We start from the raw sequence: 27,452 nt of genomic DNA on the forward strand, positions 1-27,452 counted from the left end.
CCAGGATTTGGCTGTAGGAGCAGAAGCTGGGTGTCATTTCTCTCTTCCTTCTGACATTGTTCAGCACCTTGTCAGTCTTTGTACCTGCAGTGCAGCTGTCTGTTGTGTTTGGGTTGTCGTTTTTGTTAGGTGCCGTGGAGTCAGTTCCAACTTATAGCAACTCTATGGACAAGAGGGTTGAATAAAACACTGTCCAGTCCTGCACCATCCTCACAATCGTTGCTATGTTTGAGCCCATCGTTGCAGCCACTGTGTCAATCCATCTCATTGAGGGTCTTCCTCTTTTTCGCTGACCCTTCACTTCACCAAGCATGATATCCTTCTCCAGGGACTGATCCCTCCTGATAACATGTCCAAAGTATGTGAGACGAAGTCTCACCATCCTTGATTCTAAGGAGCACTCTTCTGTTCTACTTCCAAGAAAGTTTTGTTCATTCTTTTGGCAGTCCATAGTCTATTCAATATTCTTTGCCAACACTGTAATTCAAAGGCATCGATTCTTCTTTGGTCTTCCTTATTCATTGCCCAGGTTTCTCAAGCATATGAGGCATTATTAGCACTGGAACCCAGGTGCATAGTAGTTAAGAGCTATATCTGCAAACCAAATGGTCAGCAGTTTGAATCCACCAGCCACTCCTTGGAAACCCTATGGAGCAGTTCTACTCTGTCACTAAGAGTTGGAATCAACCCAACAGCAATGATGTGTTTGGGTAAAACCCACAAATCCCTGATCTTTTCCTCCGTCATCATTAATAGCCCAGGTCCATTAGCATACTATGTGTATATAGCTGGTTAACATTTTGAGATTAGGAGAAGTTTCTGGACAGCGTTAAGACCAACTTTGTTGGAGAGGGGAAGAACACCCCAAAAGAGGGACCCATTCATCTTTACCCTTTGTATCCTGCCCTCTTATGCATGGTAAGCTGTTTCCTCTTATTTTAAGGTCACTGGATTTGAAAAATAGCCTTTTGTGTGAAAACTTGTCAAAGACTTATTTCAGATCTTCCTCTTTAAAATTACAGCCCAGATTTGATAAAGAGTACAATTTCTTCATTTTTTAAATTCTAAATTGATGTAAACCCCTAAATAAGCAATTGATGCTTCTTACATATATTCATATTTCCTCAACAAAGAACTCAGGTAGGTTAACAGGCCTTATAGCCTGAACTCTCTGAACTCCTGGAACATCATTACCTGTGTCACCCTTTAGCACTCAGCATAAACTACTGTTATGGATTGAGTTGTGCCCCCACAAAATGTGTGTCAACTTGGCTAAGCCATGATTCCCAATATTGTGTGATTGTCCACCATTTTGTCATCTGATGTGATTTTCCTATGTGTTGTAATTCCTGCCTTTATGATATTGAAGAGGAGGGACTCAATCTAGAAGATTAGTTTGTATCTTGAGTCAATCTCTTTTGAGGTATAAAAGAGAGAAGTGAGCAGAGAGAAGGAAGGACCTCATACCATCAAGAAAGTAGTACCAGGAGCAGAGTGCATCCTTTGGGTCCTGGGTCCCTGTGCTGAGAATCTCCTAGACCAGGGGAAGATTGATGACAAGGACCTTCCTCCAGAGCCAACAGAGAGAAAGCCTTCCCCTGGAGCTGGCACCCTGAATTTGGACTTCTAGCCTACTAGACTGTGAGAAAATAAATTATGTTTGTTAAAGCCATCCATTTGTGTATTTCTGTTATAGTAGCACTAGATGACTAAGACAATACCTTGCATTAATATTAATATTACAGCCTGTAATAGGGTGTGATTCATCTTCCTCCTTGCTGCCTGCCAAGTCCATGGTCTAAGTCAATGGAGCTCAAAGTGGCTGGCTTTCAGCATTACCTGCTGAGCTTTAAAAACTAAGACACAGACAAAAAACAGAGAAACCAGACTCCAAGACGTCGTGCCCCGATTTTCAGATTCAGTAGGTCTGGACTGGGGCTCCAAGTCCTTGGGTGGCGCACTCTACTATTAACCAGATGTTAGCCGTTTGAACTCACCAAGAGGTGCCTCAGAAGACAGGCCTGGCGACCGGCTTCAGAAAGGTCACAGCCTAGCAAACACTATGGAGCAGTTCTGCTCTGCACACGTGGAGTTGCCATGAGCTGGAATTGACTCAACAGCAACTAACTACAACCACAGGCTAGGGCTCAGGAATCTGTAATTTCAAAAGAGTTTTCCTGAATGAGTCTGAGGATTAGCCAAGTTTGAGCACTGCTGGTCTCAACTGAATTGAAACACTGTGTATGTGTGCGCATGTGTGTGTGTGTCTGTATGTGTATTTATAGTCCTCTCCCACACCTAGATTGTGGAGTCCTGGTGATGCAGTGGTTAAGAGCTACGGCAAGCTACAGCTGTTAACCAAAAGGTCAACAGTTCAAATCCACCAGCCGCTCCTTGGAAACCCTATGGGGCAGTTCTACTCTGTCCTACAGAGTCGCTATGAGGTGGAATAGACTCAACAGCAAGGGGTTTGGGTTTGCTTTTTTTTTTTGATCACCTGCCCTTTTTCTTTTTGACTATTAAGTTCCAGGTTCCAGATGAGACCTCTGATCTCATAGAGTTCATATTGCAGTGAGGGCAAAGTCATAGAATATAACTCTTTGTCTCTTCAAAGCCTAGCCCCTCGCCTTCCCTCTCCACTGTACCCTCCGTCCTGTAGCCAGTACACAGTAGATGCTTGGTAATTGCTTTATTGATGATCACTGAGAAACTAAGCTTTCAGTGTGCCTAACTGTCTTAGTCGTCTAGTGCTGCTGTAACAGAAATACCACAAGTGGATGGTTTTAACGAAGAGAAGTTTGTTTCCTCACAGTTAAAGTAGGCTTGAAGTCCAAATTCAGGGCATCAGCTCCAGGGGAAGGCTTCCTCTCCTCTTGGCCTTCTCATCAGTGTCTCCCCGGACTAGGAGCTTCTCAGCGCAGGGACTCCTGTCCAAAGGACGCACTCTGCTCCCGGCACTGCTTTCTTGACGGTATGAGGTCCCCCTGTCTCTCTGCTCTCTTCTGTCTTTTTTATCTCAAGACATTGCCTCAGGATACAATCCAATCTTGTAGACTACATCCTGCCTTACTAACACAGCTGCCCCCATCCTCCCTCATTAACATCTTAGAGGCAGGATTTACAACATATAGGAAAACCACACAATACCAGGAATCATGGCCCAGCCAAACCGATACACATTTTTGGGGGGACATGATTCAATCCATGACACTAACTCAAATAGTGCAGCCTACCAGCCTGGCTGATAGAAAAGTGAGACTCTGGCTCGTAATACTCTCTGTGATCCGCGTTTTGACGTGTCTGTTATGCTGACAATCCCACAGGCCTCCTTATTCCACCTTGAGTGACTTCAGGATTACTTGGATGATTGACTGTCTTTCAACAGTCCTTTTATGGATGAAGACACTGAGACTTAGAATGTAACTTCTCCAGGATTACCAAGCTGTAGGATAGAGTTACTGTGAGTCATAATTGTGACCCAGTGGCAATGGGTTTTTGTTTTTGGTTTACTGGTAGAGTTGGAATTTGATCCCAAACCCATAAGATGGATTTGACTCCACATTAGTGTCTAACTCATAAAATCAAAGTTAATGTCATAATATAATATATAAAATTAATAATGGGGCCCTGGTGGTGCAGTGGTTAAGAGCTTGGCTGCTAACCAAAAGGTAGGCAGTTTGAATCTACCAGCCACTCCTTGGAAACCCTATGGGGCAGTTCTACTCTGTTCTACTCATAGTCAGAATTGACTCAATGGTGATGCTTTTTTTTTTTGGCGGGGGTGGGGGATTACCATAATAACAGGCAATAGAGAGGCTGACAAAATTATTGCCCAAATCAACTTTTTAAAAATCATTTTTTTTTTTTGTTCGTGCAAAGGAAGCATTTGTAGAAAAAATGGAAAGAGGGTGTTATTCATTCAATCTTTTTGCCCCTCCCTCACAAAACACACACAATATTTATCATATGATCTTGGAATTCTGATTTTAATTTAACGTTCAGAAGGAAAGAAATCCTGGCAAATGAAGGCAGGCTCAAAAGACTAGTTGCAAGTAACTCAAACAAACTAGCAATAAAAACATCAAATAAAAATTAATTATGATACATAAATAGTTCTTTCTTCCCCAAAATCTTGAAAGCAAAAATTGTTCTTAGCATCACACTTTTTGTGTGCTTTATTCTTTGAGTTATGGGAAACTTTCAGATGATATAAACATCTCTATACACAAAGAAGCAGCATGGCCATGTGTGTGACTTTACACATTTCACAATTTTAAAGACAAATTATGAAAAATTGACTGTGAACCTGCTTTAAGTCCTAAAGTGAAGGTAATTTGAAAGATGTATAAATCTAAGCGGTCAAACTATTTTTTATTGAAAAACAATATGAAATTCCAACGTGAGCAAAATGGGCTGAGAAGGAGAAGAAAGAACCCTGCTCTCGCTCAGCTTTGTCCGTTGGGAAGAAGGCAGGAATCGACAGCCCCAGAAAAGAAGACTAAGAATAGTGTTTTCCACATGTCGGACAGTTAAAGCAGCTCATCAGAGAGGTTTAAACTGGTCCATCTCCCTAGAAGGTGAAAGAAAAGAAAATAATAATTATGACGTCATTCGTTTTTTGGTGTGTTTTTTTTGCTTTCTTGTCCCCTCTTTCGTCCCCGGTCCATCACCGTGTTTTCCTCCTCATTCCCCTTGCCCCGTATTGATTACTTTCTGAATGTTTTCTCTGCTTTTCTGATTTTATTTTTCAGAGGTTCAATCATCTGGTCACTTCCCTGTATTTATATTAAAGGAGTTGTTATGGATTGAATTGTGTTCCCCAAAAATGTGTTTTAACTTGCCTATGCCATGCTTCCCAGTATTGTGTGATTGTCCGCCATTTTGTCATCTGATGTGATTTTCCTATGTGTTGTAAATCCTACCTCTCTGATGTCAATGAGATAGGATTAGCGGCAGTTATGTTAATGAGGCAAGACTCAATCTAGAAGATTAGGTTGTGTCTTGAGTCAATCTCTTCTGAGATATAAAAGAGAGAAGCAAGCAGAGAGAAGGAAGGACCTCATACAATCAAGAAAGTAGTGCCAGGAGCAGAGTGCATTCTTTGGGTCCTGGGTCACTGTGTTGAGAAGCTCCTAGACCAGGGGAAGATTGATGACAAGGACATTCTCCCAGAGCTGACAGAGAGAGAGGGAAAGCCTTCCCCTGGAGATAGCACCCTGAATATGGACTTGTAGCCTCTTAAACTGTAAGAGAATGGATTTCTCTTTGTTAAAGGTAACCACTTGTGATATTTCTGTTACAGCAGCACTAGATAACCAAGACAGGAGTTGAAACTTCATTTTGTTTTGCATCATTTATTATTAAAAATAATTTTGATAAGAGGCATGAAGATATTAAGTGATACATCTACAATCATAGCAAGTATGTAGAGGGGCCAAGATTTGAACTCGGGAGGGTTGACTGATCTCAGGGATCGTGCTCCTCCTGGAAGCTATGCTGCCTTGCTGATCTGCACACTCTTAGTAAATAATAAACACTACCATTTACTGGGAAACCCTGGTGGTATAGTGGTTAAGAACTACATTTGTTAACCAAAAGGTCAGCAGTTCGAATCCACCAGGTGCTCCTTGGAAACCCTATGGGGCAGTTCTACTGTGTCCCATGGAGTCACTATGAGTCAGAATTGACTTGACGGCAATGGGCACCATTTACTGAGCTTTCTGATTGTTGAAATGGATGCATATTCATCACTTTGTCTTAAGCACTCAGTCAGCAACTTTAGGAGGCGGGTATTCATAACCACATTTTACAGACAAAGAAACAGCTGAGGGCATCTGACCTGGTCAAGACCACATAGCTGGCATTCAAACCAAGTCTCACATCTTGAATTTTAAAGTACATTCCCATCTATTACCTCATTTAAAGACTGTGCCAGGCACAAGGAAGCGATCAATAAATACTTGTTGCCTAAACAAATGGATGCTGATTGGCACTCTCTCTGGGAGATAGGCAAGAGGCAGCTGGGGTAACTGAGACTCTGAGAAGTTAGGCAGCTTGCTTGGGTCACTCAGCTAGTAAGCTGTGGAACTAGGCTGAGAGCCCAAGTCTTTCCATAACGTCCTACTGGGGAAGGAATGCTGCCCAGCTGTACAAGAGGCAAGAAAGGGATCCTCAGCAGACTGATTTTTTTTAAAAATGCAGCGCTCACGCGCGCTGAAGCAGTTAGGAGTAAAGTTTCAGGATGCCTGAAAAGTACCTTCCAGTAGCTCAGAGAGAGGGGTGGGGGGTGGGAGCAAAATATTAACATTCTATGGATCTAGGTTAGAGTATACAGGTGTTCACTGCACTGTTACTTCAACTTTTATGTAGGTTTGAAGTCTCCAAAATGAAAAGCTAGGAAAGAAGAAAAGGAAGGGGCGAGGGAGAGAGAGAAAGGAAGGAAAGAAGGAAGGAGGGAAAGAGGGAAGGAGGGAGGGAGCGAGGGAGCAAGGAAGGAAGAATAATTCTGCACGTATACGTTTACCCTCTGGGATTCTCCAGTGGCCCTGTGCTGACAACTGTGGAATCCATCCACTGCCTTTTGACTATCAAGTGATTCAGTAGTTAAGATCGCCAAAACGTGATGTTAGAATACATGAAACTCACTGAAAAGAGTTAAAGTCCTGTCCCCCATGGGTGTGTTTTTAAATGGACAGATAATCCTCAGATTCAGTAAACTACTGTCATCTATTCAAAGAACAGTCACATTTTCAATAAATCTTGCTAACATAATTCACCCTGAAACAAAAAAAGAAATACCAGGGTTTGAAATGATGTAGCTTATTTTGCAAACATGAATTCATTTTCGATGAATGACAAGATTTAAATGCTCAATATTCATAACTGCTACGGTAAAAATAGGAGCCCTAAGTGGCACAGTGGTTAACAGCTCGGCTGCTAACCAACAGGTCAGTAATTGGACTCCACCAGCCGCTCCTTGGAAATCCTACCGGGCAGTTCTACTCTGTCCTATAGGTCCGCTATGAGTCGGAACTGACTCGATGGCAGTGGGTTTGGTTTTTGGTTTATTGTAAACATAATTTTGGCAGATGAGCTTTCTTTCCTCTCAATTGTGTTTAAATATTAAAAAAAAATTAATAAAACAATATAAAATTGAAAGCTTATAGAATAAAAACTCAATAGGCAGTGAAATTTATTTGTGAGAAATGCATTTACAGTTGATTTTTTGGGGGCTTTTTATTTATATGTTTTCTATTTTAAAAGTAATATATGATAATTAATTTTTTAATAATGTAGGTTAGAAGAAAGAAAAGATGTAGAAGTCCTTTTTACCCAGAAACAACTATCATTCAACATTTTGGTATGACTTCCTTTAGATCTTTTTTCTGTTGTGTTTTTTTTTCTTACTCATGTAATTGTATATGACTAAATGGCAGCCAACCCTCATCACATACTATGTATACAATTCTTGTATCCTACTCTTCAAATAATACTATCTCATAAGCCTTCCCAATACTATTACAGTCTTAAAAAAAAAAAAATCCCTTTAAGGTGGAGGAAATAAAAAGAATAAGAAACTCTTTTTATACACATACACACATTTAATTTTTCAACTATATAAATACAATGCTTATTAGAAATTTAAATGAAATGGTTTGCATCATTTAAAATTTTGGCATAATATTACATTAAGTGGATAGACCTTTATGTACATCTATTTACGCAATTTCTCAATTAGGGAACTCTCAAGTTTGGTTTGAGGTTTTTTTTTCATACACTAATCTGTGCCTTTTAATAACTTGGTGGTGTGTGTGAATAATTGCCTGACCTGATTTGGCCATTAGTTGAAATAATTGGATTGTCTTATTGCTCACTGGTTTATTTTTATTTTTTAATATTGTTGTTGTCGATATTTTACAATCATATTTGGAAATTACATCCTGAGTAACTACTTTTTTTTTCTTTTCTCACGTAAGAACCGATTCTCTCTTTTACATACCAGAAATCTCATCAAAATGTTGGTTTTGCCTTAGTATGTTCTATTCACTTGAGGAAATTTTCCAGGGAAAAGAAAATATCCTGAGGTAGGTTCCTCATGTCACTCGGTAACTTTAACCCATTGCCTAGATTGATTCAGGAAACAGCATTCAGGTCAGACCTTGATGTGTTATTGCTGACAATATGCCCACATGGCAAGTGATCCCCTTCTGTGGATCTTCACACAAATATCATTGCGAATTTCTATATGTATGTCTGTGAATCCTTTGTTTTCCAGGACAACAGCCAACTGGGTGTGAGGCCGATAATTTTGATCAACTTCATATGATATGATAACGTGGCACAAAGAGCAAAATTTGTGGGTTTCAGCAGTGTCATATGGCTGTTTCCATGAGCTGATGGAGTGGGCTGCCTGATCGCCAGCCCTTGCCTGGTGTCTGCAGGTAGCCACAGTCCCAGCCCCTGGGTGCTGACGGCCTGACCTGGCCGTCAACGTGCTGAGAAGCGACGAGGATCTCCACTTACCCCACAGCAGCACTGGCAGTCCCCACAGAGCGTCCCTAGAAGGCCGTTGACCACCTGGATGGCACAGAGGATCACCTGGATTCCCCCCACGACCAGCAGGATGGAGAAGAGGGTCAGATTCCAGGGAACCACATCAGCGGGCTCTTGGCATTTGCTCCATAAAGAGTTATCTCCGAGGTAATCCCTGCCGGTGACAGGCGGGCAAAAGGGGACATTTGTAAAAAAATAAGCAATATTCTAGAGAGTCACTATGATAACTTTTCTTGTGCAATACTTCCTTTCCATCTAAAACATAAGCTCCATGAGAAAATAACCAGTAATCGGTTGCCGTTGAGCCAATTCTGACTCATGGCGATCCCATGTTTTCTTTCAATGATGATTTTTCAGAAATAGATCACCAGGTCTTCCTTCTTAGGTGCCTCTGGGTGGACTCGAACCTCCACCCTTTCGGTTAGGAGCCGAGCGCATTAACCATTTGCACCACCCAGGGACTCCCCATGAGACAATACCTTGTAAAAAGAATTTAAAAAGTAAGACCTAGCATTTTTATTGAGTACATTCTACATGCCCTACCCTGTTTTAAACACTTGCCACGCATTAGCTCATTTATTCCTCACAGAAACTGTATGGCTCTTTTCTTATATTTTACGTAAGAGGAAATTGAGGCACAGAGAGTTTAAGTGACTTGCTCCCAGGGCACACAGCTGGTAAGTGGTGAACAATTTTTGTGAGCAGAACGAGAGGTGGGTAAGTTCACAATCTATGGTGGGACCAGCAGCAGAATTTCACAAATGTTCACGACTTTTTTGCTAGCTGCTGTCATTAAGGGCCATTTCGACTTTAGACAAATTACTTGTCAAGTCTAGCAACCATTTGAAGTCTGTCAAGTACAATTATGGTATGTAGTTAAGGCCTCATTTTAGTCAAATTGTGAATTTGACTCAACTGTACTTTTGTTCACATGTAGGGATTCTACCTGCAAAAATATTTTATTAATTCTCTTTAAATGGAAGCAATCTGCTGCCTTCATACCTATTGTACGTCAACTTTGAATTAGGCGAGTCATCTGTCTACTGCAATATAAAGGGCATTGTGCCTTGAAGGAGAAATATGACGTAGGTTATCTGTGAGACAAACACGAGAGCAAAGTAGGTGAAATCCTATGGATTAACAAAATTCCTTCTCATGTTCTTAAAACTACAAATTCGTCTCTCCCTCTTCTGTTATACTTCCAGCCTTTCAGGGCCTCAGTGGCAAACGTTCACCTGGGTGCTGAGTTAGCACCCACCTTGCATTTTCAGATCTCTGTGATGACGCCTGTTTCTGATCAATTCTCCATGCGTCAGTACACATTTACTTAAATATAGTCCGTATGAAGACTCTGACAATTCTTTGAAATGATGGGAGATGCTCTGGGCTTTAACAGAGCAGAAAGAAGGAAGGAAGGATGGAGCATTTTGCTCTTGATTTAAAAATAAAACATTGATGATAGCCTGGATTCACCTTTCAGTAAGAGCACAGATTCTGGAGCCAGACTGGATTCCAGCCCAGCTCAGCCTCTCCTTAGCTGTGTCGCCTTGTGGAAAGACACTGTGTCTTTAAAATGGAAATAACATTATTTACCTATGACAAGGGTCATTGTGAGAATTAAATGAGTTAATATGGGTAAAATGCTTACTGCCTAGCATACAGTAAGCCCTCAATTAGTTCCAGTATTGTTATTACACTCATCCTTCAGTATCCGCAGGGAATTGATTCCAGGACCCATAGATACCAAAATCTGAGGATGCTCCCTATGTAAAATAACGTAGTATTTGCGTTTAACCTATGCACATCCTCCCCTATACTTTAAATCATCTCTATACTACTTATAATACCTAATACAATGTAAATGCTATGTAAATAGTTATTATAATGCATTGTTTATGGAATAATGAAGAAAAAAAAGGGTGCACACAACACAAGTAGCGAGCAAACAAGAGAAGAAGCAAACTATGCTCAAATAAACCATCGTGGTTGGTTGGATCCGCAGATGAGGAACTTGTGGACACAGGGCCAACTAAGTTTTACTTAACCTCCACAGTGTGGTCTAATGGAAACCGCGGTGTTTTGGATTCAGGTTCATCTGAATGTGTATTCCTTGTACACACTACTGAACCTTCCTTAGAATCAGTTTCTTCATCTATAAAACGGGCTGAGTGAGCACCACCTCACCATTGTTGTCAGAGTTCACTCAGATAAGGCACCTTATGTATTATTGCACGAAACCAGTTGCCGTCAAATCAGCTACGATCCTGGTGACTCCACGCATGTCAGGGGAGACCTGTGTTCCATAGGGTTTTCAAGGACTAATTTTTCTGAAGTAGATAGGCAGGCTTTTCTGCCAAGGTGCCTCTGGGTGGACTCGAACCTCCGACCTTTCAGTTAGCAGCCGAGCGGGTTACCTATTGCCTTGCCTAGAGACTCTGTTATTGCAGAAAACCATTCTTTTCAATGCTTTTTTTTTTTTTTTTTAACATGAAGCACTCTATCTTTCTATTCTGCGTTTTTCCACGCGGTCCTTTCGATCTTTACAATTTATAAACTTGACGATTATAGGAGGCTACAAAGATACAATATTTACTAGGCACGCTTTATGAAGAAAAGGTCTTCAGATGAAGTAATCGGCAGTGTTGAGTTCCTTCGCTCGGCTGGAGAGTTTGCCTCGTGGTGGACAACAGCACCACCTGGCGGTGACAGTGATGACATGCTCACGGGGGAACTCAGCGAGGACTGAGCGCAGCTGCCTGGAGAGCAACTTGTCAGGGTCACTCCTGCTGCTGCCCCACCCTCACAAAGCACCACAAATAGCCATTCCCAAGCCCTTCTCTCCCCCTAAACTCTCAGGGGAAGGCATCAGTCCTAAGAAGTCTCAGAGATCCCGGCAGAGGAAGGCTGTATTGTACATGCAGTTAATCGCTGTGTTGAACAAGCCAATCCTGAGGTGAGAGGGAGCCATGATTGATCGCGGCTAGCTAATGATGTTACCACGTTTTCTGAGGAAGGAGAGCTGAAGCAGCTTAAATCCATTTAACTGGCTTTTGAAAGCCTCCAATTATTACAAAGGGCATTTTCACCCGAGCTGCAGTAATGGCATCAACTAAAAAAACCTGTTGCTGTCGAGTGGATTACGACTCACGGCAACCCCGTCACGTCAACATGGGAATAGAAAACCATAGATTTCACAAAGCTGACTTCTCACCAGCCACAGAGGTAGCTGAAGAAAGGCGCAAGGGGAGCCCAAGTGCTTTGCCTGACCCACTTTGCCTGGCGAATTCAAGTACTGCCTCCTCTGGGAAGACCTCCTGGATTCTCCTCCTGCGCTCAGGCTGGGTTTGCCCCTTCCAACACCCTGCGTTTGCCTCTCGTGCAGAGAGCAGTTATGACCCTGTGCTGTCATCGTCTGTCCACCCGTCTGTCTTCTCTTCAGGACTGTGAGCCCATGAGGGCAGAGACCATGTCCCATCCATTGCTGCCTCAGTGCCAGCACAGGGGTGTTTAATAAACAGCAGCAGCTGAGGAGCCCTGGTGGCACTATGGGTAAGCGCTCAGCTGCTAACTGAAAGGTCAGCTGTTCAAACCCACCCAGCAGCTCCGTGGGAGAAAACCCTGGTGATCTGCTTCCATAAAAGTTACAGCCTAGGAAACCCTATGGGGCAGTTCTACTATGCCACATGGGGTTGCTATGAGTTGGAGTTGACTCGACAGCACCCAACAACGACACCATTTACTGGGTCCTGGAGGTGCTACTTTACTTGAACAATGCCTTGTATAGAGCGGCCTTCAGTAAATATTCACGCAACAGCACACTTACAGATTGAGAAGTCAAATCAAAAACTACACTCACTGCTGTCGAGTTGATCGACTCATAGTGACCCTTTAGGACAGAGTAGAACTGCTCCGTAGGGTTTCCTAGGAGTGGCTGGTGGATTCGAACTGCTGATCTTTTGGTTAGCAGCCAAACAACCACTGCGCCACCAGGGCCCCAGATTAAGAGGGAGAGGCTAGTAAATGGCAGAGCCTGGATTTGATCTCAGGTCTATCTGACTCCAAAGTCATTGCCCTTAACCTTTACACAAAGGACCTCTATATGAGTAGTTATATTCTCTTAGTATTTTTGACATATGATTTATTTCTGAAATTTGGGTTTTGCAATACATATATAATAGTATGTTGATCGATTCTACCTATACCACGATAAAAAGATTACTCTCTGAACCTTCTTGCGACTGGTTGAAAGGACTGAAATTAAAGCACAAACTCATTACAAAAAATAACATTCTAGAAAGTTCTAATTCATAATAATGAATTCTATTCATAAGAAAGACTACTAAGGCTAATATTTATTAAGTAGGATGTGATGGGAATGGTGCGAAGTGTTTTAGGTACATCATGTTATTTAGGTCTTACCTGAATTTATGAGGTAAATAGTGCTATTACCTCCATTTCACAGATGAAGAACCTGAGGGATTCATTCATCGCCCAGTATCACACCTCTGCGTGGCGGCGTAGTGGTTAAGACCTACGGCTGCTAACCAAACGGTTAGCAGTTTGAATCTACCAGCTGCTCCTTGGAAACTCTGTGGGGCAGTTCTACTCTGCCCTAAAGGGTCGCTATGAGCTGGAATTGATTCGACCGCAACAGTTTTTTTTTTTTTTTTTTTTTTTTTTACGGGTAAGTCAGTCCAAGCCCAAGCTGGTTCCAAACATTTGTGGTGTTTCCTGCTTTGTGAAAGCTGGGAGCACCTGCATAATCCAATCTCACCCTATCAATGTGGCTTCCAGCTCTTGGGAATATGTTCACCGCAGCTCATGGGGCCCACTTGCCTCTAAGGCATCTTTGAAGTGCAAATACACGTTTTCTCAATTGAAAGTTTGGGCAGAACATTTTGCATTCAGTTCTGTGTCTTGGAATCCAAACCACTGACCTGAGAATGTTCTCCTCACCACTAAACTCTCTCCCCCAGAGCGAGGGGGCTGCTGTCTGACCTGTGGTGCTTGGCTATGTCGCTCCCACACTGTTGAACTTCCTTAACTCATCCTCTAGCTTTCCCCCCCACAGCTGTCCTGACGCTCTGAGCAAGCTGCTTCCCTTCCAGTAGCTCAGGGTCAAGGTAGAAGTCAAAAGGGAGAAGTGGCTGATTGTCTCAGAAAGGAAGACATTGGAAGGGCAAGGAGGTTCTATCTACTTCAAAGGAAGCCAAGAGGGCGTATCTTGAGATGTCACAGGTTACTTTTTCCTTCTAGGGTGCTAGTTTAACATGGTTCTTGTCATAAAAAAAAGTTAGCTGTCATTGTTCTTTGAATATTATCACCAACAGACATTTCTGAGGAGAGCAGAGCTAGGTTCTATGGTGTGCTGCCCCAAGGTGGAAATCTCGGAGTCCACTTCGACAACCTCCTTCCTTTCTTCTCACACCTAATCCTGGTAATTCTGTCTCAGACAATCACTGAATTTGTCTCCTCTTTCTGGCCCCAATTCCATTGCCTTGAACGTGCTCATTATCTCATACGAATTATTACTTCAACCTCCTAGCTTTTCTCTCTCTTCAGTGACTGAGCCCTTCTGTTCATCCTCCACATTGCTACCATCATGATCATCCTACAAATCCCAAGCGGTCGTGTCATGTCCTGCTACGTGAAGTCCTCTGCTGTTCCCCATGTCCCACAGTCTAGCCTGCCTCTCAGCCTCACCCCCGTTGTGTGGTGTCCCACACAGGTCACACAGTGTTAGCGTTCTGACATTCTCTGAGCATGGTGGGCCTTTTTGTGGCTCCATAAGGACTTTCTACACACTCTGTCTAATACCTGCTTGCCTTCCCTTTCTGGAAGGCAAGCTCTTACCATCCTCCCAAACCAGCCCATCTCACCTTCTCGGGGAAGTTCCCTTTGCCCTCTTTCTCTAGTTCATCACTTCCTGCATTGGAGAATCTGTTCAATGTTGTCACCCGAACCATATACTCATCCAATGGGAACCAAGTCTGTTCTTTGTCTCCATATCTGGCCCAGGCCCTAGCACAATGTAGGGTCCAACAAGAGTATTTGTTTTAAATTCTCTTACTAATTACTAACTGTGGGACCCTGGGCAAGTTAACCTGTTAGAACTTCATTTTTCTCCTCCAGGGATAGGAATTCTTTTCAAATTTATCAGGAAGATTAAGTGAAATTATGTATATGAAAGCAGCCAGCACTTCATCATCACAGAAGAAGAGAAGGAGGAAGAGAAGAAGACAGAAAAGCAAGATGAGGAGGAGAAGGAGAAGCAGCAGTAGCAGCTGCTGCCACCACCATTAGGTGATAGTGTTACAATTGTCTTGAGTCCTCTTGCTTGGGCTCATATGAGAGACTGGCCCTGTCTCCTCACTAAGCAGCTGTGCATGTGTGCTAGGCTTGCAGCTATAACAACAATGGCTGCAACGCTCACATCCTGGGATCGGACGGACAAGAAAAGTCCACATTATAGAAAAAAGAATAGGGGACTAGGGCCCACAGAGGCCCATAAGCTTAGCTAGATGGGAATCTATGCAAAAGGGGGATAGGGTGAATCAATATATATTGTGTTCTTGGAAAAAGCACTGTGACTTGGAGTTGGAAAACTTGGATTTGGGACTCAGTCATTAAGAAACTGTATCTTTTGTGGAAATCCCTTGTGCCGTCTGGCCCTCAGCAATTTCCCCTCTGAGGGAGAGTTAATAATCTCGAAAACTTTTCACACAGATGAAATGAAACACTGTGGGTGAACGAAAACACTTTGTCACCTGAAAACTGCCACACCAACAGAAAGGTCAATGATTTTTATGAGAACCTCAAGATGAGCTTCTGCAGCCAGAGGGAAGGGTGGGAACTGGCAGTGGGAGATAAGATCAAAATGGAATGTGGATTCTTGTCTCAGAAGATAGGAAACAGGATGCCAGAAAACAATGGAATGAGATGAAGTTATGCCAGGTGGCCCAGAGGACTCAGGGAGGCACACCTCACACGGATCCATCCTCCCGACTGCCCTTCCTGCAGCAACCGTGATATATTTCACACTTCGCCGAGAGCGGATTTGTATCTGAGGTGGGATTGTGTTCTAAAGTCAGGGCATGAGGAAAATACAACGTAAATCGTCAAAATCACTCTTGAATATCCTACAAATAACCTGGAAAGTGTCAGATAGATGGTTTTGTCTATACACACCTGCACAGTGGTTTTTGAGCCCATTATAGTTTGAAGCTACGGTGCAGATGTCCAGGTATTCCAGCCATCCTCCCTTTAGATAATGATCAGAGTGCTACAGTGAATGGAGGATGGATGGAGAATTCTGAACTGGTCCTGCTTGCCCACAGGGTTTACTCTATTCTGTTTTTAATATTAAACCTCCGTAACCTGGTCCATATTAATGGATGGTGTCATGGATTGAATTGTGTCCCCCTAAAATATGTGTCAACTCTGCTAAGGCCATGAGTCCCAGTATTGTGTGGTTGTTCTCCATTTTGTGATCTGATGTAATTTTCCTATGTGTTCTAAATCCTAATCTCTGCCTGTGGTTAACGAGACAGGATTAGGTTATGTTAAAGATGATTAGGGTGGGATGCAACACCCTTACTAGGTTACAGCCCTGATCTGAGACCTAAGGGGAGTTTCCGTGGGTTGTGGCCTACATCATCTTTTATCCTACAAGAGATAAAGGGAGACAGAAGCTAGCAGAAAGGTAGAGACCTCATACCACCAAGAAGAGCTGGGAGCAGAGCACATCCTTTGGACCCAGGGTCCCTATCCTGAGAAGCTCCTAGACCAGGGGAAGATTGATGAGAAGGACCTTCCTCCATAGCCAACAGAGAGAAAGACTTCCCTTGGAGCTGGTGCCCTGAATTCTAACTTTTAGCCTCCTAGACAGTGAGAGAATAAATTCCTGTTTGTGAAAGCCATCCACTTGTGGTGTTTCTGTTATAGCAGCACTAGAAAACTAGGCAAATGGGTTAGTTGTTGTGAAGATTAAATAAAATAACACATGTGAGTGCATCTAGCCCAGAGCAATGCGGAATAAATGGCTGTGATGCAAAAGGAAACTTGCTCTGCCAGAACGACAATCACAGAGTTCTTTGAACACCGGTTTCCTATCTTTCCCCCAAGTTTGGCATTTCTTGTGGTGGCCCACAGGCCAGCTGGGACTCTCCTGACCTTGGTCATTGTCCTAGTGCATCCCCAGCAGGGTGCGAGCGTGTGAGGGGAGGGTGTTAGGCTCTACAGTCAGAACACATGAGACCATAGGACTGCTTTGGAGTGTGTTACTTGCTGTTCCTTGTGTTTCCTTTCTCCCTCCCTTGCTTTGGACATAAATTTATTCTAATTGATTGTAAATTCATCAAGGGTGGTATCATTCACATAGCAGAATAAGTAGAAAAAAAGTGTTTAATGCTGCTCTGATGCTGTTCTTGGAAACAACAGGGAAAATGTCCTTGAAAGAAGATATGATCTGTAGTTTTATAGACACACCTCAAGCTGGGACAGAGTGAGCTATCAGGGGAAGAAGCTCAAGTGACGGCTCAGCCTTCTGGGGTCTGAATCCTATGCTGAAGCAAGCCACGCCAGAGCCAGTGTAGCGCTAACGATCCTCTGCAAGATAAGGGGACTTCCCACAGTCAAATAAGTACATTTGGAGATCACTGCATTCATTATTAGGATACTAGAGATCCTGTGGAGCCCCGGTGGTGCAGTGGTTGAGAACGTGGCTGCTAACCAAAAGGTTGGCTGTTTGAATCCACCGATCACTCCTTGGAAACCATATGGGACAGTTCTAGCCTGTACTATAGGGTCGCCGTGTTGACTCAATGGCAATGGGTTTGATTTTTTTTTTTTTTTTTTTGGTGCCCTTATTTAACTGTGGGAGAAGGGTGGCATGATTTTTTACATAAAACATCTGTGAACACACTGAGACTTTGTGTAGCAACAGAACCGGTACCCTCCACATCCCCATCCTGAGGTCTGCTCTTAGGTTCTTTAGACTCTCACTGTAAACTAATAAATAGGGGTTCAAATTAATAAATTGGTATCCTATAGATTTTTTAGCTATGGATCTACCCTCCATGCCCTGGAGGGCCCAATAACCATATTTCCTGACTCTCTAAACCAAAAAAAAAACGCCGAAATCCATTGCCGTTGAGTGGATTCCAACTAATAGTGACCCTATAGGACAGAGTAGAACTGCCCCATAGGGTTTCCAAGGAGCGGCTGGTGGATTCGAACTGCTGACCTTTTGGTTAGCAGCCATCGCACTTAACCACACCACCACCAGGGTTTCCTGACTTCCTAGGATGTGTCAATTACCATGCTAGGCAGAGGGGCTGCAATGGTGAACAAAACAGTAATGATCTGAGCACTCCTGGAGGTTAGAGTCTAGTGCTGCATTGTCCAATAGAACTGTCTGCAATGATGGAGGAGTCTCTGGGTGCTGCAAACGGTTAAGCACTCGACTACTAGCCAAAAGGTCGGTGGTTTGAACCCACCCCGAAGTGCCTCAGAAGACAGTCCTGGCGATCTCTTTCTGGAAAGGCCACAGCCTTGAAAACCCTATGGAGCAGTTCTACTCTGCACACACAGGGTCACCATGAGTTGGAGTTGACTCCAACAACAGCAATGATGGAAATGTTTTCTATCTGTGCTGTTCAATACAGTAGCTACTATTCACATGTGACTTCTGAGTACTTGAAATGTGGCCAGTGGAACTGAGGAATTGAATTTTGTATTTTATTTCATTTTAATTAATTTAAGTCTAAATAGCCACACATAGCTACTGACTATTGTATTGGACATCGCAGGACTAGTGGACAGAAAAATGTGTAATGTGAAAGGCCTAGGACTCGAAGTCAGAAGACCTGAGTTTGAACCCTGCCCCCTGCCCCCCACTAGCTGCATAATGGGTTTGATTTTTTTGGTTTGACAGAGAGTAGCTACCTCTAGGCGTTGCTGTGGAGATTGAATTGTAAATTTGTTAGGATAAAAAGTTCTTTATAAACTACCAAACCAAAACCAAACCAAATCCACTGCCACCGAGTCAATTCTGACCCACAGAGACCCTATAGGACAGAGTAGAACTGCCCCATAGGGTTTCCAGGCAGCAGCTGGTGGATTCAAATTGCCAACCTTCCGGTTAGCAGCTGAACTCTTAACCACTGTGCCACCAGGGCTCCATAAACTACAAAGTACCATAAAAATATTAAGTGCTATTAAAATGAGTCCTATTAGCATTAACTCTCATGAGGAACCTACTATTCTTTCAATGTCATTTTCTGTAAATTTGTACCTTAAAAGACTGTTTAATTACAGACGATCTGGAATGTTAGTGAAAGCTTCTGAGCCCAGTTGATGAGTAATTATTCTTGTTTTCTATTTGCAACAGAAGGTGCTTCTGTTTACTAATATTATTAGTTGCTTTGTGTTGCTGCTGGAGCCTTGGTGGTGCAGTGGTTAAGCGTTCGGCTGCTAACCAAAAGGTGAGCAGTTCGAATCTACCAGCCACTCCTTGGAAACCCCATGGGGCAGTTCTACTCTGTCTTACAGGGTTGCTATGTGTTGGAATCAACTTAGAGGCAGTGGGTTGTGTTGCTGCTAATTAATGTCTGGAGATGTGAGTGGTGACATCCCCCGAAAGAGCGATTAGAAGTGGAGATCTCGCGAAACTCCACTCCACACCAATTCCAGCTCTGCCTCAAAGAAGCAGCATGCCTGAGACTTGTGTAATGAAGATGACATGACATTATGCACTGTCTTCTCTCGGGCCATTTGCCCGCCCGTGCCCCTTGTGGTAATACGTGGACATGGCAGAGTGTAGACTTACCCGTTGTTGAAAGGGTAGCCCCAGGTACCATTCACCATGAAACATTTAGGACCCTTATTAATTGACACGGCTGAGATGACAAATGAGTATCCTGCACCCAAGACTCCAATCACAGCAAATATTGTGGAGGTGAACATCTGAAAGAGAACAAGAGAAACAGCCAGGTTCTTAAGATGGTTCAGAGCTCACACCCAGCAAACCTAACAATCCGGTTAGTGAACATGGTGACTACTGGAAGTTCCAAAATGGAACCAGTCTTCAGAGTAGACAGGGCCTATAGGGTCTCCTAGAATGAATTTTGTTGTCTCAGGCCCCTCTCTTCGCTTCTTTCCTATGTCTTTTTCTCTTACTTATTGATGACTGAAGTTCTGTGGCTGTGGTTTGATACCTCCGAACCATAGTTTTTAACCTTGTGAAGGATAGAGTCTCCTTCACAGGGGTAAGACGTAACGCCAACCCATTATAGAATCAAAGAATCTTAGAATTGGCATTTATCTTTCGTTTCCCTGTTCCTATCATCCCACTGAGGCTAAGTCACTGTGGGACCTCATGTGGCAGGCAGGCCTTGCTTATTAGAAAGAGTAGAAGTCTAGAACTTCTCCTCGTTGGTCCTAGTTACCTTCCTTGCGGCCAAAAAGATTAAGTCCACCTCTCTTTGATGTGTACGTAGAGTCGCTATGAGTCAGAACCGACTCGATGGCACCTAAAAATTTCCATGTGTCAGCAGCCTTTAAGATACCCGAAGAGAACCATAACATTTTTCCACCCCCTCCTATCCTCTAGAATTTTTCTCTTCTTTGGGTTAAGCAATCACAACAATCTCAGCTCTTCCATTTTTGCTTTTTTTATGACAAAGATTAGTGAAAAATAGATTGGACTAACATCTTTTCTTTATTTTAATATAAAATAGAATTATAGAATATGAAAGACAGAAGGAATCTGTAAAAATGGTGTGGCAGCAGTGTCTGACCTCCTCTAACTTCGTGAGGGGGAGACAGAATCAAGATCAACAACTCAAGGCTGATTTCTATGAGGCAGAAGTTAGACATGCCTCCTCTCTCTAACCTTTTTACCAATTCTGACACCAACCATCCCTCTCATGGCACTTTCTTCTTCTCTGCTGAGTTCAGTAACTTGTTGCAACGGTCACACAGAACTCACAGATAATACTCACAATTATGGAGTTTATTAAGGAAATAACAGGTTACAATTTAGGTTCAGGAATGCTCAGGATACACTTTTTCGATCAAGACAGCCTCTTCTCAGCCATGCCCACAGGTGGGCCTCTCTCTCGCCGCTCCTCTTGGTCCCTTGGCCTGGTGCTATAAAGCTCTTTTAGCTCCCCTGATAAGTGCCCGGATGCACCTCAGTCTGCTAGTAAGTCTTGACCTGAAAGTACTTAGTTCTCTTGCTTCATAGGTCAGTGAGCCTAGCTCTGCTGCCAAGTGCCCAGAAGCACCCCACTAGGCCAGCCAGCCTCCTGCCCCAAGGTGCTCAGCTTTTTCACTCTGTGGGCCAGGAAGACCACTGCGCTCTCTCCTGCTGGCCTCCTGGTTCTGCTGCTTCTGCTGCCGCCATTTCTTTGTCTCTGCTTCTCACTGTCTCTCAGCGTTTCAGGTGTTACAGCTCTCTCTCTCTGTCTCCTGGATCTAGGAGGTTCTCAGCGCAGGGATTCTGGGTCCAAAGGATGCTCTCCACTCCTAGTTCTTCTCTCTTGATGGTAGTGGGATCCTCTCTTCCCACCTCTGGGACGGCTCATTTTAAGCCTAGTGGGTTGGCAAAATTGACTAATTCCCTCACTAGGGTTCCATACAACTTATTAGCATGGTCTCATGCCTACAAGGGTGCCATGCACCTTATTCACATTATTAGCAAGCTATCATATCCCCTTGGTGGGCCACAAGCACCTCATTTGCATGGCCCCATCCAGTCATTTGGTGGAAGTTACAAAGACTATGGTTAGAAGGGCCATATGAAGTAATTCACTGAACCACAGGCCACGCCTTGGCTCTTCTAGCCAGCCATTGGCCCTTTCATGCTTGAAGGATTAACTTCCCACCTCCCAATCATTTTACCAGTCCAAAACAGTCATTCACAATGAGTCCTTTAGTAGGGCAGAGTCCTAAGGATGAGGTTACTCAGGTCCCAGCAATTTGGGTCTGCTGCAGGTGTCCATCTGAGCTGGTCAGTTTCTCCAAAAGTTCCTCTCATCTTCACCCTTTCTGGCCTCTGATAAAATTGAACTGAGCGATTATTCCCTTGCTCTGAGCCTGACGAGGTATCAGCATGCAAAACCTTTAAGGAACTTTAGGTTCAGCCACTGTACTCCAGTCCAGCAGTGCCTCTCCCTTAGTCCACTCTTTCACAGTTACAGCTTCTACAATTACAGTTTTTATAATCACAATGAACCCTGCCAACAATCAACACTTACAAGTGAATCACATAATCCTATCAACATCTTCCCCCACCCTTTCTTCCCTGGACCCATCAGGAAAAGAGGAAACAACTCAGTGGGGATCCTCCCTTGTCCCTCTCATTTTGGGCACCCTCACAAAAGCATGCAAGCCAACCACTTCATGTCTTTATCTCCCTCCATTTTAGATAGCCAATATTTAAATTGCCCATCCCTATCAAACCAGTACCCTGAAGAGACAAGCATGTTCCTTGGTCTTGAAGAATCTTCTGTTCCAGTTGGAACTTTGAGCATCTGCATCTATAAGCAAAGTCCAGTCCAGAGCAAACCATCAAATTGCAGCAATTTATGTCAGCTCACAGTGTCAACATCTTTCTCTTCATTCAGTTGAGTTCTGGTCAGCTTATCCTTAGCCATCCAAGCTAGGTCAATGGGTACAGCCCATAAGCTCAGGAGTCCACACAACTCCCTGCACTTCAGATCAGCCAGCCCTTTCTCTCTCTCTCCCATCCCTAGCCTCTGTGGGCTAGGTCAATTGGTGGCCGTAGACCACGTCCAAAATCAGCTCATCTTTTCACTGCTGCACCTCCCCCACTTCCATTCATCTTGTGGCCCCAGGTGGTCACCTCAAGTGAGCATACTAGGCTGTCTACTGTCCGGGTCCTTTTAACTTCCAGTCCTGGAAAGGAGTTCCTCTCTTCTGATGGGCACTGACTTTTTTTGCTTCAATGTACCCAAAGGCAAACCACTTGCTCAAAATTCAAAAAGTAAAAGAGTCTTTTTTTTTCTCCTGCAGATCCTTCCTTCAAATACATATTTCCTCCTCTCCCAGCAGTTCTGGGTAGGTCTGCATATCTTTTCAAATGCAAATTTCCTGGGTGGGGCTCAGGTTTTCCACCTAAGCCCTCAATACTCTATACACAAAGCTGCTGGCTTGAAACAAAAAGCCTGTGTTTCTTCAGGTAAATCCTGGTTCCTCTTTTAGCATATGCAATCCAGTATTGGCTGAAGGTGGAGTTACATACCCTCTGTAATCTATAAAACCCAATATTCATTTCAATCATATTTAGGACTGTTTTAGCACACTAGGTAAGAGAAATACTCAATATCCAGAGTACATTCAAAGAAACACATAACCCTTTTTAAAACATTCCAATTTCATTTTATCTTCTCCACCCCTTGACTGTCTTCTCATTCATATGCCTATGGCCTCGGGCCTTTTGCTGGGTGAAACCAGCAGATGCTGGCCGCCTATCAATCATCTTGTTTAACCAACCTAGCTTTTGCCCCAGGCCACTCCACACGTGGCTTTTCTCCCCTCAGCTGCAGCACAACATCTCTTACTTCCCTTTCATCCATTACAGGTAACAACAACCAAAGTAACCATCTAAGAATCAAAAGTTTCATTCCCCATGCCCTTTCATTCTTTCTCTTACAAAGTCCTGTGATTCCACGAGTCTGGAGCCATTGCACCAAAGCCTACTTCTGACACCAGCTGTAAAAATGTTGTGGCTGAGGCATCGGACCTCTTCTAACTTCACGGGGGGAAGGAGAATCAAGATCAACAGCCCAAGGCTGATTCCTATGAGGCAGAGGTCAGACATTTTTACCAATTCTGACACCAACCTTCCCTCCCATGGCACTCTCTACTTCTCTGCTGGGTTTGATAACTCATTGCAATGGCCACACAGAACTCATAGACAATACGCACAATTATAGGCTTCATTAGGGAAGTAACAGGTTGCAATTCAGGTTCAGGAACGCTCAGAATACAGTTTTTTGATCAAGACAGCCTTTTCTCAGCCATGCCCACAAGCGCACCTCTCTTGGCCCCTCAGCATCTTGGTCCCTGGACCTGGCGTGTGCCCTGCTCAGGTAAGTGTTACAAAGCTCTTTCAGCTCTGCCAATAAGTGCCTGGAGGCACCCCACTCCACTAGTAAGCCCCACCCCAAAGGCACTCAGCTTTCTCTCTCTGTAGGTCGGCAAGCCTAGCTCTGACAAGTGCCCAGAGGCACCCCACTCCTCCAGCAAGCATCCTGCCTGTAGGTGCTCAGCTTTCTTGTTTCTTGGGCCAGGAAGCCCAACACTCCATCTCATGCCTGTCTCCCGGTTCTGCTGCCTTTGCTGCTGCCATTTCTCTGCCACTGCTTCTCGTCATCTCTCACCATCTCCAGTGTTACAGCTCCCTCTTTCTGTCTCCTGGATCTAGGATGTTCTCAGCATAGGGACTTAGTCCAAAGGATGCTCTCCACTCCTAGCTCTCCTTTCTTGGTGATAGAGAGATCCTCCCTTCCCACTTCTGGGATGGATGAGATGGCTCATTTTAAGCCTAATGGGATGGCAAAACTGGCCAATTCCCTCATTAGAGTTCCATAAACTTTATCTGATGGTCCAACCCCACAAGTGTGCATGCACCTTATTCACATTATTAGCAAGCATCCAATCCCCTTGGTGAGCCACAGGCATCCCATTTGCATAGTCCTACACAGTCATTTGGTGGGAGTTACAAAGACTATGGCTAGAAGGGCCATATTAAGTAATTCACTGCACTGCAGAATCCTAGAGTCCACCCAGGCTAACCCCTTCTGACAGATGAGAAAACCTAGGCCCTGAGATGTCAAGAATTTCTGCAGTGTCCATTTTAGACAGTTTATTAGAGAATAGATGGAAATATTTTATAATTTTGGAAATGGAGGTGGAAATTATCACCTCCATTACTTTGGTGACATGAAAGTGTAGTGCCCAGTACAAAGGCTTCATATCTCAGCTCTGCTACTTTGAGTCTGTGTGATGACCGCATAATAAATGCATCCTCAGAGCCTTAGATTGCTCATCTATAAAATGTGCATAATAAAACCTGCCTTAAAGGTCTGTTGTGAAAACTAGATGTGATAACCTGAGTGAAATGTTAGGTATTTTCCCTCTCTCCTTCCGTGTATTACTAACAATAGCATCACAATATACACTGGAGGGAGGGAGAGAGGCTGGGAATGGAGAAGAGCTGATTGTAACTGGGAGATTAGAATCTATGTAATAACGGGGTTCCACTTCAGCTGGTCATATATAAATGTATTTTTGGTGCAACTTACCAAAGCTTAGCTCAGACCTCACGTGGCTTGTGAAGCCTTGTCCGACTCCCCATGTAGAGCTGACCACTCCCTCCTTCGTGGTTCCCACCACAGGTATTCCCGACTGTACACTACATCTATCACAGTGCCTACAACACATCTGTGCATATTTTTTACGTCTGTCTTCCCAACCATGGCATGAATTCCTTGAAGGTATAGATAATGAATTATTTGAAGACAGACAGGACATCCCTCCACCCCTACCACCATCTATATGGCTGTTCTTCTTCCTAGGGTATGGAGGACATTGGATGTGGGATGTTTTCAACGACCAAGATTCACGTTACTCATTACTTAGATGCTTTTTCCCTCAGTTTTTGTGCCTATGGTATCCTAAGGCCACGCTCACCATCGAGAACATTTATGAATTTAATCTAAGTCAGAAGTAAATGAAAATTTTGGTCAATTTATTAAGTTTGAATAGGCAATCTCTATTCTCAAAGGATAGCTAGTTGATAATTTTGGGAAGTGCCAGCTTGTGGAAAGTTAAATAGGTTTCACTCCTGTTGTATTTCTAAGAATATTTAATAATTTGTAATATATATGCGGAGCCCTGGTGGCGCAGTGGTTAAGAGTTTGGCAGCAAACCAAAAGGTCGGCAGTTTGAATCCACCAGACGCCGTTTGGAAACCACACGGGGCAGTTTTACTCTGTCCTACAGGGTCGCTATGAGTCGGAATCGACTTGATGGCATCAGGTTAATATATATGAACCTTTGGGAAGGGAATAGACTATCATGCTCAAATATAAAGTAAAGTTACTATCCCTCAGAAGTGAGGAAATTGCCTTAGAGTTAAGTCTTTATCTATCAGGCAATAGGGCACTTCCTTAAAGACTTTATTTTGAAAAACCTAGTACTACATGAGGCAGACACATTAATCAAAAACAACTAAAATCAATGCTAGTTGACAATATTGTTCAAAAATTTTTCCTTAACACAGATTTATTAATTATTCTATGAAGTTTGACTTCACAATTCCTATTGCTGGATATTATAGTTAACAAGCATTTTAAGGGAATTTTAAAATGATAGCACAGTATTTATGATTCTGGAGATCGTTAATATATACCTGCAAGAGGAATGTTTAAAATTTTTTTAATTGAAAAATACCTTTTCTTATATGAATTGATATTTGTGGAAAATTTTTAATATTTTATTTAAACTAATATCACCAAACGGTGCAGTGGTTAAGAGCTGGGCTGCTAACCAAAAGATTGGCAATTCGACTCCACCAGCCACTCTTTGGAAACCCTAGGGGTTTGAGGGCTATTGAGGGTCTTCCTCTCTTTTGCTGACCCTGTACTTTACCAAGCTTGATGTCCCAGGGAATGGTCCCTCCTGATAAGATGTCTAAAGTACGTTGTAGAGTAGATACTCGAAAATGGGTGCTATTTAAATTAAGGAGGCAAAAGGCCTAGAATGTCTCCAGGAGACATGAAAATTGGTAACAGTGGTGCTCTGGGAGGAGCCCTGGTGGTGCAATGCTTAAGCACTCAGCTGCTAACCAAAAGTTCGGTGGCTCAAACCCTCAAGCCACTCCGCCTGAGAAAGATGTGGCGGTCTCCTTCTGCAAAGATTACAGCCTTGGAAACCCTACGGGCAGTTCTACTCTATCCTACAGGGTTGCTACGAGTTGGAATCGACTCAACGGCAGTGGGTTTGGTTTGTGCTCTGGGAAATGTGCTCTGGGAAGGGGGCATTTCAGACTTTGGAGTCAGGAATGGGAGGCTTCCTTAGTTATTTTCTGTACAGTGTGAGTACTTTACGTACTCTAATTGAATAAATAGTAGAGAGGGGCACCACTGTGTCGTGGTCAAGGGCATGAGTTACAGGCAGACAGATCTAGGTCTGAGTCCTGGTTCCTCCCTTATGACTCTGAGAGGTTAATCTTCCTAACACTCCACTTCTCCTTTTGTAAAATAAGATTCCATAATAGAGTACCTGCCTCACAGAGATCAAAATATGCAAGAAAACCTAGTCAATAGTAAGTAGTAAATCAAAGGTACACACTCTAGAAAAGCAGATAATCTCCAGGTGGGGTGGTCTGCTAGATAATGCCCAGTGTTTCACTGATAGGATACCCAGTAATCTATTTGGCCTGTTTCAAGTTTTGGATAATTTCTCATGACATCACAAGCACTTGATGAATGTTATAATTATATTCCATTATATTATTTTTATTATCATTTCATTGTATACTCTTCTTTTCCACAAATACAGAGAGTATTACTCTGGAGAAAAATAAAAGTAAACAAGCTAACTCTGGTTGCTTAGCACACCACTTCTGTTCACAGTGCTAAAGAAATACATGCTTATATATATGCTCAACATGGAAGATAAAACTGCCCTATAATCAGAGCTCTCTAATTCATCATTTATCAGCTTTAAGACCTCTGGGGCCCTCGTGGCGCAGTGGTTAAGAGCTTGGCTGCTAGGGCCCAAAGTCCATCAAATGGGGAAAAGACAGTCTTTTTAACAAATGGTGCTGGCAAAACTGGATATCCATCTGCAAAAAAATGAAACAGGAC

The 27,452-nt window shown here is 43.3% G+C and overlaps 1 protein-coding gene across 1 annotated transcript in view; it reads right to left on the minus strand.

Moving 5' to 3' along the window:
- Positions 1-4,552: 4,552 nt before the first annotated feature.
- TM4SF4 (transmembrane 4 L six family member 4) overlaps positions 4,553-27,452 on the minus strand; it is a 30,781-nt gene continuing 7,881 nt past the window's right edge. Inside the window, exons 3-5 of the mRNA XM_004379198.1 lie at positions 19,382-19,518; positions 8,524-8,707; positions 4,553-4,570 (exon numbers count right to left, since the gene is read on the minus strand). Of these exons, the coding sequence (XP_004379255.1) occupies positions 4,553-4,570; positions 8,524-8,707; positions 19,382-19,518 (339 nt within the window). The remainder of the gene's footprint in view (positions 4,571-8,523; positions 8,708-19,381; positions 19,519-27,452) is intronic.

The sequence above is a fragment of the Trichechus manatus genome, unplaced genomic scaffold, assembly GCF_000243295.1.
Source record: "Trichechus manatus latirostris isolate Lorelei unplaced genomic scaffold, TriManLat1.0 scaffold00062, whole genome shotgun sequence".
NCBI lineage: Eukaryota > Metazoa > Chordata > Mammalia > Sirenia > Trichechidae > Trichechus > Trichechus manatus.